Below are 21,646 nucleotides of genomic sequence, written 5' to 3'. Positions count from 1 at the left end.
CATGAAAGAGTCTGGTGTTGATGTTCAACTGTTTGGGGTGCACTCAGTGAGGGGTGCTATGGCTTCAAAGTCATATTTGTTAGGAGCTAATATTCAAGATATTATGCATTGTGCTGATTGGTCGTCTGAGTCGACATTCAAACAGTTCTACTATAAGCCGGTGGGAGATATTACATCTGTTCTTTTTGATTCAGCGTTAAACTAGCATTATCTGAAGCCTCCGGTCCTGTAATAGAATCAAAAATTAGCTAGCATTCGCGCCAAGAATTTTCAATTCTATTAAGGACACGGAGGCGAGGATTATCCCACCCGGCTATGTCATGGTATGATCACGCTTACCCACCCGTTATTATATGCTTGATACTGGTTTTATACAGAAGTTACGGGTTGTTTATATTTCTTTCTAGGTAATGACAAGAAAAAGGATTGAAGATTCTTCTGTTGAAGACTGAAGTTGGAACGCTGTTCCCTGTTATCCCATGTTGGAGACTATACTGAAGTTGGAAAGAGATTTCCGTGTTATTCCATGTTGGAGAATGTATAAGACTTTTGGATATCGGACTTATTCTGCATGTTCGTGCAAAGAAAGAGGAAGCTGGGACTGTTACCAGGGCTCTTATAGGGCTAAGGAGGCGTGGCTTTGGCCGAGCATCATGGTTAATGTGGTTTATTTTTATGAAACTGTACGTTTATTGGCTGCTGTGAGTTTACAGTAAAAGAAAGAGAAGCATAATCCTCGCCTCCGTGTCCTTAATAGAATTGAAAATTCTTGGCGCGAATGCTAGCTAATTTTTTATTCTTTTACTTGATTTCAGCTCCATTCTTCCCACGCAGCAGGGTTCTTATGTCACCCTGTGCACTCACGTCAGGGTCACGCAACGTAATTTTACGTGCCGCCATTTTGTCAGGCACCAACGTTGTCAGCACTTCTGCACGTGATGATCACACCATTTAAAGGCTTTCCAGCTCAGCACACATCGTATTTGTTACACTCGGTGACGCACACACCTGTTTTCAACTCAGCATCCACCATTTTTTTTGCTATTCGGTGACGGGCCCACCTGTTTGCTCTATTTACGTGCAATATTAATTACTTCAAGTATCCAATTTGAGCGCATCATCATTTCTATGTTCTGGGTGATGCGCGCACTTTCATCTTCACTATGTGCACATTTATTATTCATTTTAGAAAGCGTGCACCATTTTCTTTGTAGTCAGTGACGCGCACACCTATTTGCTCTATTTACGTGCAATATTAATTACTTCAAGTCTCCTATTTGAGCGCATCATCATTTCTATGTTCCCAGTGATGCGCACACCTTCTTTTTCACTACATGCACATTTTATGAGATTAGTACTACTACCAATTTTTGTGCAACTCCTTGGGAATTTCTGTACGGTGATGCGCACACCTGTGATGCGCATAATTTATTTATTTTAAACATGTTCTTCTACTGCTGCATCTATTATTTTACACATCATTACTAACTGCACATCTTTCATTGAGCATCTTATAGATTTTAGTATTGTCTATTAATAGTCATTATGCAAAACATAACCTGTCCTCTGCACTTTTACCAGAACCTGTAGTACTCAAGACAAAATGGAAGCAATGGTTTAAAGGTTTTGCCAGCTACATAATAGCTTTAGATGGGTCAAAATTTGAGCCGGTCTGGAAATTAGCTCTTCTTTATAATAATCTTGGTTCAGAAGGTTAATGCATTTTTGACCACTTGCCAGTTGTCACTCAACCTGATTAAACAGATTGGGATGTATATAAAGAAGCTGTTTGCAGACTCTAACCATTTTAAAGATGACAACAGTGTGGTAGTCGAGAGACGCAAATTCTACACCAGACGGCAATATGAATTTGAAACTGTTGACACCTTTGTAGCTGAATTGAGAGTTTTAATTGCCGCTTGCAAATTTGATGGCAACATTGACTCCTATTTAAGAGACCAGCTAATAGTTAAGTGTTCTAACAAAAAAAATAAGAAAGGTTACTCTGCTGTAGAAATCCTTCTCTAAATAAACCACTTGAAATAGCTAGAGGCATCAAGAGATCAGTTGTAGCACAAAGAGAATTTAACAAGGCAAAAAGTCATCCTATTGCTGAACCTGTCAACGCTATTGGCACCAAACCTAGAGCTAACTTTAATAAAGCAAACGACAATAAGAAGCTAAGTGTTTGTTACAGATGAGGCACCTACACACATTTAGCTAATGCAAAGAATTGTCCAGCCCTGGGCAAACCCTGCTCTAAATATAAAAAGACCGGTCATTTTTACAACATGTGCAAGAATCCTCACAAGATTGCCACCCTTAAAAATATGGAAGATTCTCCTGATGCTAACATTTGCACTATCAAAAGTTTTAAAAAGATTGTGCTTTCTATTGACTCTGATGCAAAAGATGGTGGTCCTCTATGCAATGTCACTAATGGGGATGTAGAGATTCAAGTGACTGCAGACTCTGGTTTCCCCATTACTTTTGTTACTGATGAATTATTCTACAACCATTGGAACACTTTCCAATTATCTCCACCAGACATTTATTTGGTGGTCACAATATTGATATGATGGTTTTTTTCTTAACAATATTACATTTAAAGACAGAATAATTTTCACCAAAATGTATGTAGCAAAGAAAGGCTTCAACATACTAGGGTGTAAAGACCAAGGTAAATTTGGGATGGTGTTAAGACCAGGCACTTCTTGCCCCATTTCATTAGTAGATATACCTGAAGTCAATCCTTCGTTGGAACAGTTGTTACTTAAGCAGAATGCCTTATTTGACAACAAATTACGTCTAGTGCATGGTTTTGAGCACAAAATCATTTTTTTTTAAATGCAGTACCCATCATCCACAGAGTCAGGAATGTCCCACTGTGCATCAGAGACCAATTGAAACAACATCTGGAGAATGTATGCACTGACAAGGTCATAGAACCGATTGATTTTTCGGCGTGGATTTCTCCAATCGTCGTCGCAAAGAAGAAAGGCACAAAAGATATCAGACTTTGTATTGACTTAAGATCTGTGAACAAGAACATTTTAGTTGATTGTTTCCCTTTACCTAAAATCCAAGAAATGCTAGATCATCTGGGAGGTGCTAAAGTCTTCTCCTGTCTTGATTTAAAATCTGCCTACCATCAGGTGGAGCTTTCTGAAGACTCGGGCTCTCTTACTGCTTTTAACACCCCTTTTGGCGCTCAGATTTTTACGAATGCCATTCGGCCTGGAATCGGCCGCGTCATTTTTTTCAGAAATTAATGTTCAAATTATTTGGGGAATGTAAAAATATTCTTGCCTACCAGGACGACATCCTTTTATTTTCAAAAAATACTGAAGAGCATCTTGCAATTTTGAGTGATGTGCTACAAATGGAATCAAATGGTTTTACAGTTAAAAAAGAGAAATGCAAATTCTTGGTTAGCAATGTTGACTACTTAGGCCATCACATTTCTGAATATGGCATCAAGTCTGACCTTGTCAAGGCACTTTTTGACAGCCCTCCTCCTGAGAATAAAGACCAGTTGCGGTCTTTTCTCAGATTATGTGAATACTATTCACAGTTTATTGACAGTTTTGCTCTCCAAACTGAAACGCTTCAGGAACGGTGAACAATTCACTTGGGAGGAGGCCAAGTCCTCAGCTTTCAGTAATTTAAAAAACCTCATTGTGAAAGCTCCTGTGTTACACCCTTTCAGAGATGATGTTCAATCCATAGTCACAGTTGATGCCAGTGGGGTTGGACTAGGTGCTGTCCTCACACAGTTAGTGCAGGGTGCAGAACGTACTGTGGGTTTCGCCTCCAGGTCCCTTTCCTAGACGGAACGTCACTACAGTACCATTGAAAGGGAGGCTTTGGCTTGTTTGTGGGCCACCAAACACTTTGAAACATTTGGGTAGAAGGTTTGCTTTAGTCACCGATCATAAGCCTCTTGTGTTTCTGTTGTCAAAAAATTATCATGACAAGGTCAGTCCTAGACTGGTAAGATTACTTTCCAGAATGTTTGAATTTAATTTTGTCATTAAGCATATTCCGGGAGGGAAAAATGCTTGTGCTGATTTTCTCTCTGGGTATCCTATACATGATCTACATTCCAACTCTATTGATAATAACCTAAATGTGTTATTAGTTTGGTTGATGGTTTGGTTGTCCTGGAAGGGGCCATCAGCAATTCAGAATGGATAGATTGCTCAAAAATTGATGAATCACAGGAATTGATTAAAGGTTTTATCACCAAAGGCTGGCCTGATGAAAGGAACTTATGTGAAGGTGTACGCCCTTTTCACAAGGTGAAAGACGATCTTACAATTAAAAATGATTGTATAATAAGAGGGAGTCTATTTATTTCTCCTGGAGGGCTCAGGTTAAGATTGATTAATTTTGCCCATCAAGGTCACCTTGGCATTACTGGCACTAAAAAACACCTGACTGTTCTACTGGTGGCCAGGTATGGATACTGAGGTAGAAAGTTTTGTGGGACATTGCTCTAGCTGCTCCATAGCTGACAAATCCTTGAAAGTACGTAATACTCCTCTTTATCCAGTCGCCGTTCCCAATAGTCCTTGGGAAAAACTGGGGATGGATTTCATTGGTACCATGTACAATCTTAAAGCCATCATGAGATTTGCTTTAGTTACAGTTGATTGTATTTCAAAATGGGTTGAGTGTAGGTTTTTGCCTGAACCTTCTACCACAGCTATGACTGATATGCCCAGTGATCTGTTTCGTCAAGAAGGAATCCCCAAAATTATTGTCTCAGATAATGGGGTTCAATTCAAGTCTCATTCCATGCAAAATTTTCTAAAAGTCATGGGAGTCAAGCATCTAACTGTAGCTCTTTATAGTCCCCAAGGTAATAGCATGGTGGAGAGAGTGAACAGGATGTTAAAAGAGACAATTCAGTTGGCTTTAATTCAGGGGGAGTCTGTCTACGAAGCTGCCCAGGAGAGATTGTGGAGTTATCACAATACTCCACACTCTGTGACTGGAATTCCTCCTTTTGTACTATTAAAAGGACGCTATATTTATTCCAAACTTAGTCCTAACTGGGTTTGGAGCAAACCAAGTGCACTAACAAGATCCCTAATTTTTAAAATGTGTGCGATACTGTTGAAAAGGCCCAGGTAAAAATTAAGCAAAACTATGACACAAACAAGGTGAAAGATGTCCAATTTCTTGTTGGGGATCTCGTCAAGGTGAAAAGACCAGCTGGAGTCAAAAATCATAAATCTAATTTTTTCCCATCAACACGCATTGTTAAAATTTCTAAACATGCAGTTTTAGTGCAGAATGGCAAGTGGTGGAGCAAAAGGAATGTGGTGTTGGTGAGAAACAACTTACATGGGGATTCTGATATTGAAACTCCCTTTGAGAGGTTTGACTCTTCTGGTCTGTCCTTACCTGATATTTATTTTCCCAATCAAACTAATGATATGTTAACTCACAATGCAGGTAGTGGTGATGCTATGATATCTTAATCTGAGCATGTTCAAATCCAGCCCTCTTTGTCGGATGGAAGAGTTTGTGATGATGCAACTATCAGTACTACTCCTAGTGATGCAGCTGTTGTACCAAGGGCAAGCACTAGAAGAACACGTGCTCCTTATTACTTAAAGGATGATATCCTACAATAAGTGTTATCATATTTTTCTATTGCTGTGTCAAGTTTTTCATTAGTATGAAATATTTCTATTTCATCATTGTTGGCTTTCATGTTAGTTGGTATGTAGTAGTTTAGTCATGTGTATTTTGCTTTGTTGTTTTAAAGGGGACAGATGTGTTGTGTTTTCCATTCCAATTACTAATGGAATGGTTGCTGGAATGTGGGGCTGGAACGCACTTAGGGTTCTAGATGAATGTCTGTGAGATGTGCTGTAAAGAATAAAGAAGATTACAGCAACCTCTTTCTGCGTGTTTCGTTTATGAAGGACCCATTTAACACTTTCTTATTGCAAAAAAAAGGGAGATGTTATACTTGTTCTTCAAAGTACAATAAAGTTTAATGTAATGTTTGCTTTCACACAATTTCAACCATACTTGTTTTTACATTAAGATGTCACTTAGAATCGTCCCTTTGTATATAGGACACGTCATGGAATGTTGGACATTTCTTCACCTTTCTCACACTTGTCAGCCCGCTCCTTGCTGGTTGCCTGTGGGCCTCTAAAAATGTAATAAATACTAAATTGATTAGTTCTTGATCTCTTCGACCTTTTGTACATTGATACTTCAGCAGACTAATGCAGGAGGAAACAGTGAATTAGCTATTTTAGAAAATACTTTTCAGTACATGGCATTTGCTCCCGTTTCTCAGACTGAACGCACGCACGGGAGGGTACACGATCATCTTTGGCCGCTAACAGCCTTAACTCTCCTTGTTGACATAGGAGATCCCTATTTTAAGCAGTGGGCTGTATTCAGTTGTAAGAGCCTACCGATGCACTGCACCAATACTGCAAGCGAAAACACTAAAACATCATGCTTTATTAAGTTACTATGGGTGCTGGAGAAGCAAAAAGTAAAATGCCTGTTCAGATTCTGAATATCGTTTTACGCTAACAATTCTTAACAAACATTGAATTTGAAATACAAGTCGTTCAGCAACAGACGGCATTACAGTTGCAGCAATTTGACAGGCACAAAAGAGGGTGTGCTATACAAAATAAATTATTTTGCAATTCAGGCCCTCTCTATTATCTGAAGGAACACCTTCCATTAAAGGAAATTCTATTCTCCATGACTATAGAAGTGCCTTCCCAATGTGTTCTTGTGGTTTGAGTGTCTGTCATTTATTGCAGTATTATACTTCTACTTGTATTTTGTACTCTTTTGTAACATGCACACTGCACTTTTCCTCTTGTAACGTAGTTTGCTACCTCTTGTATTTTGTTTGCTTTCGATACATGCACAATTGTCTCATGGTACGTAACGTTTGTTCATAGTGTCTTGCATTTATAGCAGTATTAAATCTCTACTTGTACTTGTACGCTTTTGTAACATGCACACGTCACTTTTTCCTCTTGTAACGTACCGTTTGCTACCTCTTGTATTTTGTTTGCTCTGGATACATGCACTATTGCCTCATGTAACCTAACGTTTGCTTACATGCCCACTTGTAATTTTAACATGCCCACTTGTAATTTTAACATGCCCGCTTGTAATTTTCTTCTCATGTATCTTTACTGTTCCTATTGTGAAGCGCTCTGACACCTTCGGCTAAAGTCCGCGCTAAATAAAAACGCATCAAAGAAATAAATAAAGTGGCGTAGAAACAGTACTGAACTAACGGTCAGCAGCACAGAACTAACGGAGGCAATAGGAAGGCAGAGGCTAGTACGGGTGGGTTACTCTCCGCCCTCCGACGGTTTCGCAGATCTGACGACTGTGGGGCAAACGCGTAGGTAAACGGAGTGATACGGCCACGTCAGACCGTGGGACCCGGTCACCGAGACGAAGAGAACGTATAATACAACAGCTCCCCCAAGACATGGAATCCACTAACGACCAGAACTACTGAGCACGAGTGGTCGCCTGAATACCTCAGCCAATGAATGACTGGCAAAGGTTTCCGTAACCAATTCTAACTCACGCTACAGGGTAAGAGGTTCCACAGCCAATGAAAACCTGCAAATGTCCTAGCCAATCTGAGGTCACCTGTCGCTCGACCTCCCAATCACAAAAGGGCCTTGTTTCCACCTACGTGATTGGTTGTAAGCACCTAGGGGCTACAACAAGCGCTGGCCCCGTTCCCCGTAATTTCTGGATTAAATACCTTCTGAAAGGATTAGAAAAGGACAACAGATTTCAGCATCAGCTGAAGAACTGCCCAGAAGAAGTTTGAACAGCTGGTCATCGTAGTTGTCATGGATACCAACATACAGAAGCGGAAAGAGATCAAGAAGTCCCTGCGCATCAAAGTGATAAGCATGGGCAACGCGGAGGTGGGAAAGGTGAGTAAAAGGGCTTTTGGGGGTGGGAATATATTTAATCGATGGCAGCGAACAGTTGTCAAATACTGTGATTCGCGCATGCGTGTAATCTCCAAGGCAACAGTGGGGCGTGTCACGTAATTCCCGCCCCTTTTAGTGAGGCCCAATGCATGTTCTTTTGGCAGGTAACAGGAGGGATAAAAGGCTACCAAGGTCTGTAGGGGCCGTGGGCCCCTAGCAGTATATGACAGCCAGGAGGCATAGCTGCCAAGGTTTTAGACTGCTTATGTGTGACTTTCATAATTTCAGTGTAATTACAAGTGGCATTCAATCACTATGAGTGACACTTTCTTGTGAGCAAAAGTAAGCAATGAAGATGAGGGAAACATATAAATATCAGAAATGACGCCTATTTGAGCAACTAGAAAGTGTAAGTAGATCTTAAAAAATGCTGCAAAGCACCAATAATGGAAGGGCACTGAGGGACCAAACCGCATGCGAGAAGCCACAGCAAGGACTGCCCAGTTTTCAGTTTGTACATGTATGACATATATAAATTTGAGATGTGGTATGTGTGAATTTTTCATGGCGTGTGACATATCGAGTGACATTTTATCGCTGGCAGTTAAATGGCCCTAATAGTTTTTGCATATATCTCATTTGTATCAAAGAACAACTAATGCAAGACAGCAACTCACATTCTTCCTCAACATCCCTCATAGCGACCTCTTTAATGGTCTACGTTCCAAGAACTTTAGGCCCACCCATACATACAGAGTACTTTCTTCTCAAGAGACGTGTGGAAATGCAGTGTGGTAAGACTTTTGCCGCTGCCTGGAACTGCCAGAGATTTCTGACAAATAAATGTTGGGAACAGTGCATTTTTTGGCCCACACTTTGACTTTTGCGGAGCATTTTTGGTAAGAAAATATTAATGCAGCCACAAAAGCCAATCCACCTTTTCTCCCTGAGTCTCTAGGGGCTGATTTTGATGGCGGTCGGTCGGACCACCGCTCGCTATTGCGGCGATCAGGACCCCGCTCAACAAGCAGGAGGTGCTTTGACCACCGCATTTCGATATGACCGTCGTGCTGGTGGTCGGAAAGTGCTCCGTATCACGGCGGCTTGTGCTGAGGGCCAAGGGAAAGGGGCGCAGCAGGAGCCAGCTTGGTACAGAGCACCTCCTGCACGTCCATGGACCATGTGCCATGAACCATTTTATGCGTGACACACAGTGAATGGAGGTGAGTGAGGGCACTACATGTGCCCCAAGGGACACTTTACAGGGGGGCCACATCGGATGGGGGACCTGTTTGGGGGCCCCAGTATCCCTTTCCAACAGCCTTTTCATGGCGCTCTTCATGCCATGAAAGGGCTGTGGAAAAGGGATATCGAAATTCACACGGTGGTGCCTAGCTTGGCACCGCCGCTATTCAGGGATACGACCCAACCTCTGCCCGTCAGGATCTGTGATCCTGGCGGAGGTGGCGATCTTCCCTCCAAATGCTGTGGGTCCGACCGCCAGAATTGTAATCCGGTGTTTGGACTGTAGGGCTGTCGACAGTCGGACCGCCAAATACGGCCTGTCGGTGGCGTTCTAACTGCCATCATAATCAGCCCCTAAGTGTTGAACAGTAAATTCCAGATTGCAGTGTAATGTTGGCTAAAAAGCCAATGCTAACTAAAGAGAGCACACAATGAGAATGGAGAAGGTGCTATTTCTGGCAGTTAAATAGGAAAGGAACTCCTTATGGTCCTATTTTGTTTTACATCCACAGCTTTACCTTACAATGAGCAAATGTTTCCAAAGCAAGCATGTAAGAAAAAGGAATTAGGTTAGTGACAATGCATAAGCATTTTTGGAGCTCTATTACTGTTTTAAGTCAATTAAAGAAGTGGGCGAATATATTAAATGCCTCTGATTACTTGGACATAACAGTTTGGTTCTTTTCACTCTCAAAGTGCCACTTGAAGTGTCGCACATGGGGAGATGAAATGCCACACATAAACTTTGGAGAAAAATGGCTGAATTTCCAAATATAGTTAATGCAGAAATTTGAGTGATATATCATGTGGCATTTCGGAGACTTTTTACAAATGTTATAACCTTGGGCCCAAGCTATTGCTGCTGTGGCTGTTATGTATTAAGCATGTAGAGGCATTCCATATTAACAAGTAGTTGTTTACATTTCTGCTGGCAGCAACCAAGCATGATCGCTAGTAGTGATCTTGCGTGTGGTGGGCACTTATATAATCTTGTCTGATGTCACAATTACCCCTTTAATAATCTTAGTAGTGCTGGTTGAGTTTCATTGATCAGAAGTTGCTCTTATTACAGAAAAGGTTGCAGACCCGAGCCATAGGATAATCTGCACTGCATTTGTATTTATATATAATGCCCCTCTATCCCCCCTGGCCCTCCACCCCAGAGTGTATGCATTCGTTTCCAGCCCACTGATCAATGGGAGAGCCTTGCTTGCTGGGGTGGTCACTAGAGGGCCCCACCCCTGCCATACTGAGCCAGAGAACCTGAGGCTTGAACCAAAGACCGAGATGGCGCGTAGGGGAAATGGGGCCGACCTGCAACAGGAAGGGCGACAGCACTGCAGGCTCCACATATTCACATGGTGAGTCTCGGGGCTCGGCCTCCATTTAATGCAAAAGTGGCCCTGCTTGGAGTGGCGGCACCCATCTCCTGCTGACGAACTGTGGGGTGAGCCCTACCCAGAGAGGCGATCATTGGTGGGCCACACCCTTGCCTTGTTGAGCCAGAGCGCCTGAAGCTTGCACCATAGTGCTCTCTAAAAGGTGAAGACTTTCAGTTCCGGGGGCGTTCTCAATAGTTAGTGTACAGTTGTCACAGCGTAAATTGGTATTGTTTTTACCGATATTGAGATAGTTATGCATTCCTTGATCATGACTTACATTGACATCGCTTTTACTGGTAACAACTTTATCATTTGCACATTTTATGGCATACATTGATATTGTTCCTGTCAGTATCAGCCCGGTTGCATGGGCTGAGGTGATGGCACATATTGACATTGCATTTCAATAAATGCACTCACCAGTCTGAATTGGATTTAACTTTTTGGAAGTGGTAAATCTGCTGTCAATGAATACCGTGATATATGCAGGCCCAACAATGGCAATTCCAATTATTGTGTTGTTGGGCCTGCACATATCACGGTATTCATTGACATCATATTTACCACTTCCAAAAAGTTAAATCCAACTCAGACTGCTGGGCCAACTTCTATAATATTGTCTTTTAATGGATTTTTGAAGAATGGGAAATTCCCAGAGGGTTGGAAAGGTACTACAATAAAGCCAATCTTTAAAGAAAAAATGATCCAAAAAACTTTTGTCAGGTCATCTTAATTGATGTAGGGGCCAAAATATTTGCTAAACAAATCCTCTTTTACCTGAAGGACTAGATTGAGGATAATGGCTTTATCACAATTGAACAAGGTGGGTTTAAGGGTGAGCACTCCTCTTTAGATCATTGTTTCAGTCTTTGGGCAATGGACCAAAAGGCAATAGAAACAAAAGGTAACTGGTTCTATTGTTTTGTTGATTTCTGCTCTGCCGTACACAAAAATTGACAGGGATGGTCATTTCTAAGTGTCTTCTTGTTTAAAGAATGACATTGTAATAATTGGGCACGAGTGGAGTTAGACATTAATGGTACCCTTTCATGGAAAATCCCAATTTCAAAGGGCTTTGTCAGGGATGTGTCTTAACGTCTACTTTGTTTTCCCTTTATTTGGCCAATCTGCCTGCTTGTCTAAATAGTTTGCATTCTGTTTCTGGGCAGAAGTGTCATCTTAATTGCTTTCATTTGACCCAACCAAGGCAACCCGCCTATCTACCAGTTTTTTAAATCTTAACCGGCCATGTTTAAGACATCATAATAGTTCTGTGTGGCTGTTGTGCCAGTTATGGGGTATACCCCTTGATCTCGAAGTACTGTACATATTGCTGCGTCCAGGTAAGGGGAAATAACCTCGGAAGGGTGTTTCATGTCTCCTGTAGGGTGTTGAGGCCCAAAATCTATGACTTCTGAGTGTTTATTTTAAATCCAGACAATTGGCCATATGTCTCTAAATTCTGCACGAGGGCTGGAATGAGGCCCAGAGGATTGGTTAACATCATAACATAGTCTGCATAACGGACCAACTTATGGTCATGCATCCTTAGTTTTATCCCTGAAATTAGATTATTTTTCCATCAGACTTCTGCTAAAGACTGCATTTACAGGGCAAAGAGTTGGGGAGGTAAAAGGCAGCCCAGCTTCATACTTCTATACTCATCCAGATGTAAGGAGAGCACTCCATTGATCCTAACTCGTATCGTGGGGTAAAAATAACTGCTCAATATCCAGGTCTTGAATTAAGGGACCATGGACAATTTATGTCTATCCCCCTGGAGAAAAGGCAAGTGCACCAGATCAAAAGCCTTTGTGATGTCGATGGAGAGCGGCATGAATTGGTGCAGCGTGATCGAAAAAAACAGCAAAGTAGGAAAAGGTTTCTTTTGTACTGTTTTTTAGAAGGCTGCGTGATGGGGATAGGTGGCGTGCATTTGACGGCGTGGTTATTGCATTAAGCTGTCCATATTATTGGATGAAAACGTGGAGACTTTGTAGATGAGGATTCTGGGCCAGTTTATAGTTCATGAAACTTATACACAGATGACAATACTGCTTTAAATCGTGGATACAATGACGGTTGATGCAGATAAAGTAGGTATCGTGTATGGCAGTTCGATCGATGAACTATTTCGAAGAGGCCGCGTCGTCAGTCAGACTGGTGTAAAGTGGCGTCTTTACCTTCTGGAAGGATTCAAAAGGGGAGTGCATTCCAGGCTCTAGCTGCAGTAACAGATATAGACTGACCCCTCAACCTAGCATACTTGAATCTAGGAAGGGCCATCCTACACTGATTGGCTGATCTGAGGCAGTGGTTAGGGACATACATAGAGAAGCGCTTTCTCAGGTACATTGGCCCCAACTCATGCGTCGCTCTGAAAGAGAGGACCAGCGATTTAAACAGAATGCGCTGTGCCACCCGGAGCCAATGAAGATTGCGCAGGTGGGAGCGGACGCTAGAGCTCCTAGGAATATTAAAGAGGAGTCTAGCTACCGCATTCTGAACCACCTGGACTCGTTTAATCCGGTAGGATGGAAGGCCACAGAACAAAGCATTGGCATAATCGAGCCTAGATAGAATGAGGGTGCGCGCCACTGTCTCTTTGGCTTCCCTTGGAAGTAGAGGAAAGAATCTGCCCAGGGTTTTCAGGGTGCCAAAACAGATGCCTGTAAGTTTTTTAATATGGTCCTCAAATTTTAAATTATCTCCGAACCAAACACCCAGGTTCTTAGCCGGGCCTCCCATAGATTTGGGGCAGGGAATATCAGGTGGCCATAAATGATCTCTAAAGTTGCTGGGGAAGGTTCCAAAAAAGAGGACTTCAGACTTTTCCTCATTGCACTTTAACTGTGCAAGTGCGAGCCAGCGGAAAACAGAAGAGAGGCAGAGCTGAACAGCTGACGTATCCAAATTGTCACCTGGCCAGGTAAACAAAAGTTGGGTATCGTCAGCGTATGCAATTATTTTTGCCCCCAAATGCTCAGCCAGATAGATCAGAGGGGTAAGATAAACATTAAAAAGCAAGGGGCTGAGTGTAGACCCCTGCGGGACTCCAGTAGAGAGTTTTCTCGGCGAGGACGCATGCGGTGGCATCCAGACCTGCTGAGTCCGATTGTTTAAAAATTACGTCAGCCAGTCTAGGGCCTCGCCAGTAATGCCAATGGCAGACAGTCTGGTGGGAAGAAGAAGCCCGTGGGGAACCGTGTCGAAGGCGGCAGAGAGATCCAACAGAATCAGAACCGCCTGCCGCCTCCGTCCAGGCACTCCCGAATAGCCTCCGACACCTCAACCAGCGCTGTTTCGGTGCTGTAGGCTGCCCGAAACCCCGATTGGGCCGGATGTAAGGCATTAGAGGTCTCAACAAAATTGTCCAGTTGGCGAAACACCAATTTTTCGCAAATTTTAGCCAACACCGGCAGCAAAGAGATAGGCCGGTAGCTTGATGGGGCGGCTGGATCCATCCCGGGTTTTTTTAGGAGCGGCAATAACTTAGCCTGCTTCCAACAAGATGGGACAGTCGCAGTAGAGAAGGAGAGATTAACTATCTGAGTGACCTCCCCACATACCGTCTCAGCCACTCCTCCAAGCACTCGGGCCGGACAGGGATCCGTTGGGGACCCCGACTTCATAGACCTTAGTGTTACCAGGATTTCTGCTTCTGCCGACAGAGCGAAAACCTCAAACAGACCAGCGGGTTTAAGCGCAGGCAAGGAAAACAATACCGGTGGGGTCGTGTGGTCATGACAGACAGTAATCAGACCATCCTGAATTTTTTCAATTTTCTCGATAAAAAAGGAGGATAGCTCTTCACACCATTTTCCAGAGGAGGGCAACCGAGGTTGTGCGGCACAGGGCGATAAGAAACTCTGTACAATGGAGAAAATGTCTTTACTATTATTAGAGTTGGCAGTTTTGTCCCGGATTTGTAATATTTCTTTAGTATTAACACTACATCCTTTGTCTGGGATAAATCTGGTTTGATCCCGAGCTAATAACCCCTGCACATAGGGTCCATGCTGGTGTGTCAGTAGACCCATGATAATCTTAGCATGTATGTTGAGGAGAGATATGGGCCTATAGGACGTGCACTGCACCAGGTATTTATCAGGTTTATGTATCACTGTGATGACCCCCTCACGCATAGTACTTATGAGGAAGCCTTTCAGGGCGAAATAATTATATAGATGTTACTGGAGTGGCGCTCAAAGGGGGCAGAATGACATAAAAGAGTAAAGTAAAGCCATGTGAGCCGGGACCTTGCCAGTGCATAGTTTAGCTATCCTTGAGCTAACCTCCTCTAGAGCAATATCTTTTGATAGCGTGGATCTGAGGGAGTTAAGTAAGATTGTATATGAGTTGTTGGTAGGGATTCAGTGGTGTATAGGCCTGCGTAGGACAGACAGAATACAGCTGCCAGGCTAATTTCCGGCCTGCCTAAATTTCCCCCCATCTCTAGTGAGATTTGTAAACTTCATTGGTTACCGGTGAGACAACGGGTACATTTCAAATCATTGTGCCTTGTCTTCAGGTCACTTCATAATCAGGGTCCTCACTATCTTCAGGACCAATTTCAATGGTTTTTACCATCTAGAACCCTGCGCTCATCAGCTCATAAATTAGCAAGAGTACCACCAGTGAAAAAGGCTCGGTGGGGTGGTAAGAGCTTTGTGGTAGGTGCAGCAAGACTTTGGAACCAGCTCCCCGTTCATCTGAGGAGCTGTACTGAATTACTCCCTTTCAGAAAAATGCTTAAAACCTGGTTGTTTTAGACCCTCTCTTTGATGCAGTAATCCATTTTCCGGTAGAGATAGCAGATAGCCCCAGGACACCTTCGGGTAACAGATGCGCTTTACAAATGAATTAACACAACATAACATAACAGAAGGCTTCAGTGATCTGTTTTTCCTCATGTACCCCTGATCATTGTTAATTTGCTCTACGGTCCTCTTCTGTACCTTGCCATTAATTTACTGGCACAATTCCCACCTTTACAATACGAAAGCCCAGCCATATTAAGGACATTAAGTTGCTGCCTTGTGTTATCTCCATATGCAGCTAGGTTAAGGTGTGTGCAGGTGCTGTAGTGTTATCATAATAGACAAATCGGACAGGGCTGTAACTCCATTGCTTAAGTGATGTCTTCTCGGCAGTATCTGTGGTGTGCCCATAAAGTAATCAAGCCAGACATAGGTCGAATATGAAGCATTATGTGGTTCCAAACTCTCAAATTTGTGCCACTCCCACATCTGTCATCCACTTCAACCCACCCTTGCGATTGAAACTGCACTTCTACTACTTGTGCTGTGTCTATTCTTTATGTTAATTATGTCTGCACTGCTGCTGCCCCTATTTCATCTGCTGTGTGTAAGAGTGAAACCTGAACTATTGTGTATGTTGTACCAATATTATTTATATAAATGAAGTTTGTACACAGGACCAGTATACCTGAAAAGCTGCATACACATTCACCATCCTTCCAGACAGCTACACTCTGCCTCACTGTCACACACACCCTGCATCTACAAAAGCAAGACAGGAGGTGGCTACTTTGAACCCAAACAATGGAACGACTTCCCTCAACATATCGGAGCCTCCTCCTCAATTCTTGGGTTCCGCAAGAAGCTGAAGACCTGGCTCCTCGAATAAACATGCAGAGAACTATACACCTACACACATGCAAAGCATGTGGATACCCTCACTGGTGATGAGTGCAATATGCAAATGGACATAAGATAACATACACTTGGTCTCAATGCTGAAGCAGTTCTTTGTGAGAGGGATGATTGCGTAACTGCATTCTTTTGCTACCACCTTCCTCTTTTATGCAAGTATGAACTTCTGTTGTGAATGGCACACAAGTTCTGTGAAGTGAGCTTGCATGGCTGCATCAATAAGCGTCAGTGTGCTGACAACATAACTATTGTAGCTATAAGTCAAGAAGACCTGAGAACCTCCATCATGAAAGCTAAGGAGCATACTAAAATAAAGGGGTTTTGACTAAATATAAATAAGCATTAGCTAAGCCAATAGGGCTCGCCTTTGTGATCTATAAGCTTTGCGGATCACTGAAAGAATATCGACTACCACAATATCGAGTACCCAAAATATCGAGGTGAAAATATCTACTACAAAAATATCGAGTTTGTATGTACAAACAGGTAAGTACAAAAATATCGACTACAAAATATCGTTTACAAAAATATCGTTGTAAAAAATATCGACTTTACTAAAAACAATGTTTAATTACATTAATATAAAAAATTAATTACTAAAATATAATTAACAATACTTAAAATAACTTTTAATAATTAAATATTTAATGAAAGTAAAAAAATATATATATTTTTAATCATATTTCTTAAAACATATATATATAGTAACAACATTTAATTAAATAATAGGCAATATTGTATATGTACCCCAAAAACCCAAAACTGACCCTGAACCCTAAAAATACCCCTTTACCCAAAAACTAAAAACTGACCCTGAACCCTAAAAATAACTCTTTACCCAAAAACTGAAAACTGACCCTGAACCCTAAAAATACCCCTTTACCCAAAAACTGAAAACTGACCCTGAACCCTAAAAATACCCCTTTACCCAAAAACTGAAAACTGACCCTGAACCCTAAAAATACCCCTTTACCCAAAAACTGAAAACTGACCCTGAACCCTAAAAATACCCCTTTACCCAAAAACTGAAAACTGACCCTGAACCCTAAAAATACCCCTTTACCCAAAAACTGAAAACTGACCCTGAACCCTAAAAATACCCCTTTACCCAAAAACTAAAAACTGACCCTGAACCCTAAAAATACCCCTTTACCCAAAAACTGAAAACTGACCCTGAACCCTAAAAATACCCCTTTACCCAAAAACTGAAAACTGACCCTGAACCCTAAAAATACCCCTTTACCCAAAAACTAAAAACTGACCCTGAACCCTAAAAATACCCCTTTCATTTAACATAATTAGCAATTAATCAATTAAATAAAATTAATTACCAATTACATTTTAATTAATTAACAAACATTTTTTAATTAACAATTAATTAAATATTACTACCAATTATTAAATTAACATATTTAATTAATTATAATTAAATTACTTCCCACCCTATTCCCCTATAAACCCACAACCCGCTAGAGAAAATACATTATTTTAATTGACATAATTAGCAATTAATCAATTAAATAAAATTAATTACCAATTAAATTTTAAATAATTAACATATATTATTTAATTACCAATTAATTAATTATTACTACCAATTAATAAATTTACATATTTAATTAATTATAATTAAATTACTTCCCACCCTATTCCCCTATAAACCCACAACCCGCTAGAGAAAATAAATTATTTTAATTGACATAATTAGCAATTAATCAATTAAATAAAATTAATTACCAATTAAATTTTAAATAATTAACATATATTATTTAATTACCAATTAATTAATTATTACTACCAATTAATAAATTTACATATTTAATTAATTATAATTAAATTACTTCCCACCCTGTTCCCCTATAAACCCACAACCCGCTACAGAATTAAATTACACAATAATTAAAAAAATAATTAATTAAAAAAAAAAATAAAAAAAATTGACACTTTTCACACATATTATAACATAAACACACTATAAATAATTAAATATTATTTAAAAAACTATATTTTTTACTATCTAGATTATATACTTGGATATTTTCACTGTCTATATTATTTACAGTCGATATTACTTCACTTACCTTAAAAACGATATTTTGGCTGTCGATATTCTGTCTAGTCGATATTTTCTCCAAACGATATTTAAAACTCGATATTCTGTCCAGACGATATTTTGGAGTTGATATTATGTCTGTGCACCAAGCTTTGCCAATCCTTTTTTGCTATTGTGGCACCACATTGGTAATAAGCAAATACAGGGAAAAAAGACAGTACTGACCACTCTCATTTCTTAAACGCACACCTGTGTGATCATGTAGGCGCTTCCATTCGTCACCACGCATGCACATGCCTAAGAAATGATGTGAGCCCCATTGTTTATTTATCGATCAAAGATGGATTTGTAGATCAAAAAATGTAAATTTAACAGCAAAGGAGTGTTTCTTGTACTGTGTAGTGGCCCGGCAGCAAATGGCAGCTGCCAGGCCCATTACAAATATTAAAATTAATGTATTAAGGTGTTATAGACCGCAAGGGGCTGAAGGCCCTATGGAAGAAGATGTGGGAGAAGTAGTAGAGTGGGCGGAGGCAATGGAACAGTGGTGTTGTGCTTCTGAAAGTATGCAGGCAGGCCATTTCAGAGAACAGCGTGTTATCCCAAATGAGTATGTCGCATGTCTAAGTTAAAACATTCAAGACCTCTCCTGTTCACAGAAGCAGTAAAGTGTAAACAAGGAGAGGGGTTGGGGTTGGGGAGAGGGGTTGGCCTAACGGCTAAGGCGCTCGACCTCGGACCTGGGGATCTGGGTTCGAGTCTCGGTAACGACGCCAAAAACCCCCTGTGATTCTGGGCAAATCACTTAATCTCCCCGTGCCTAAAAAATGAAAGTGTGTCCTCATGTAACGTAACTGGTGCTATGTAAAGCGCTCTGATAACTGATTCGGTTCGGTTCTAGTTCGCGCTATATAAAACTCAAAAAAAAAAAAGGACCCAGCCACCAATCAAAACTAGTAACATAGCTTTAGACATACGAATGAGAGATCTGACAGTCATAAAGTCTGTGAGAGCCACTACTTCTGATAAGGCACCTGAAGTAAAAATTGTAATGAAAATGGCTATCATTCTGGCCAAGCTAGATGTGAAGGAAAGGAAACCAGAGGCTATGGAGGACCACATAGACCAGTATAACCGGGCACCTGATTAGGGACAGAAATTGTAGAACTTGCATAAGAAGACCGATGACCTTAAAGGCACAAGTAGGCAAAGTAATCTAAGACTCTTTAAAACCCCAGAAGGCAAAGAACAAGACAACATTCTATAATGGCTGGCATCCTTTATACCAGCCATTACAAAGCTAACTGTTGAAACATTCCAACAGACTCATCTCCTAAAATCTAGATGTACTGCAAATCAAGAATAACACAGGCCCATAATAGTATGTTTCCTTAGGCTAGATTCCAACACAAAACTGCAGGGGTGGGGAATTCCTATCTCCCGACGCCCGAGACATCTAGATTTCTTACAAGGGCAAGAGGTTTTAATTTCTAATGTGTCCAAAGGACAAGTAGACAGTCTTTTGCTTTCTCCCCGAGGCTCTTGTTTGGCTTCCAGACCCTCCCCTGGTCCTTTCATTTTCTTGAAGCACAGCTCCAGAACACAGACATCACTGGAATGTAAGAGGCTGCCTTAAGGGCCTCATGGCTCCTGCTCTGACTTTAACCTTGTGACCCTCCTGCCTTTTATTCTGTGCCCTCACCCTTGAGCCTCAAATCGGCCACAAGATCCCTCCTCACCCTCGCCCCCGGGGCCTACAATAAAGCTCATGCGTTCCCTTCTCATGCAGCCCCTGCACAAACCTCCTTTACACTTTGCTTTGACTGTACACCTTGTTTCACTCGGTGCCTGTACTTGCTAATCCCACCCCACCCCCCTCTGCTGCCCCCTCTGACTACCCTGACCCGCTCCCCTTGGCCTCTCATATTTTACCGCATCCAGGGCTAACATTAAAGTTAATAAGTTTGCCCATGGGGAATTGATGCAATCCTCAGGCGCACCCTCATTTCTCTCCTTTCACTGGGTCTCTCATCTCACTGTGTGTGTTCACCAGGGGCATCTTAACACGCCGCTGTAGCATCTACAGCAGCTGTGGAGTTATTAATGGGCCTCTTCTTTCTGCAGGTCCAGACATAGGTTCTTAATTAACATGAAATGGTGGATGGATATATACATGGATGAATGAGTGAAAGGATGTATGTAAGAATGGATGAGTGAAAGAACGGATGGATGGATGAGTGCAAGGGTGAATTAATTGATGGATGGGGTGAAAGTGGATTGATGAGTGAAAGGATGGATGAGTAAAAGATTTGATGGATGAGTGAAATGGTGAGTGAATAGATGGGGTGAAAGTGGATGGATGAGTGAAAGGATGGATGGTTGAATAAAAGGGTGGATTGATGGATGAGAGAGAGTGGATGAATGGCTGATTGAGTTGGTGGATGGCTGATGGAGTGGATGGTTGGGTGGATTGATGGCTGGGTGGGCGGATGGCTGGGTGGATGGATGGATGGATAGATGGGTGGACGGATGGATAGATGGACGGATGGATAGATGGGTGGAAGGATGGATAGATTGGGTAGAAGGATGGATAGATTGATGGGTGGAAGGCTGGATAGACTGATGGGTGGATAGTTGAGTGAAACGGTGGATGGATGAGTGAAAAGGAGGATGGATATGAGTGAAAGAAGGAAGAGCAAAATGATGGATGGAGGGATGAGTAAAAGGGTGATGGATAGGAGTGGAAAGGAGGATGGAGGGGTGAAAGATGGAAGAGCAAAATGATGGCTAGATGGAGGGATGAGTGAAAGAGTGGATGGATATGAGTGAAAGGGTGGATGGAGGGGTGAAAGTGGATGGATAGATGAGCGAAAGGATGGATGTATGAATGGGAGGAAGGAGGGATGGATGAGTTTGAATGATAGATTTGGAGCTGGAAGGATAAATTGGGCCCCAAGGGCATCGTGAACCACTCACTTTAGCAGCTACAGTGGGGGTGGAGCTCTTGATGAGCCTCTTCTGTCTGCAGCTCGGCAGACAAAGGCCCATAATTAACGTGTAAGGGAGAGTGAGTGAAAGGATGGATGTGTGGGTGAAAGGGTAGATAGATGAGTGAGTATGAGTGTAAGTGTGGCTTCCTAGATGGATGAATGAGTGAAAGGATGGATGGTGGATGGACGATGGATGTGTTGATGAAGGAAAGGGTGAAAAGATAGATGGATTGCAGGGGTGGATGGATCAGTAAGTAAAAGGATGGAAGAGTGAAAGGGTAAATTGATGGATGAGCAGAAGAATGGGTGAGGGAAAGAATGGACAGATGGCTGATATGGA

General features: G+C 41.8%; 1 protein-coding gene across 1 annotated transcript in view; it reads left to right on the top strand.

Moving 5' to 3' along the window:
* The first annotated feature begins 7,688 nt into the window (after positions 1-7,688).
* DNAJC27 (DnaJ heat shock protein family (Hsp40) member C27) overlaps positions 7,689-21,646 on the top strand; it is an 83,992-nt gene continuing 70,034 nt past the window's right edge. Inside the window, exon 1 of the mRNA XM_078649933.1 lies at positions 7,689-7,961. Within this exon, the coding sequence (XP_078506059.1) occupies positions 7,875-7,961 (87 nt within the window). The 5' untranslated portion in view covers positions 7,689-7,874. The remainder of the gene's footprint in view (positions 7,962-21,646) is intronic.

The sequence above is a fragment of the Lissotriton helveticus genome, chromosome 6, assembly GCF_964261635.1.
Source record: "Lissotriton helveticus chromosome 6, aLisHel1.1, whole genome shotgun sequence".
NCBI lineage: Eukaryota > Metazoa > Chordata > Amphibia > Caudata > Salamandridae > Lissotriton > Lissotriton helveticus.
Note: the sequence above shows the minus strand (reverse complement) of the source record. Positions and strands in the feature narration are given on the sequence as shown.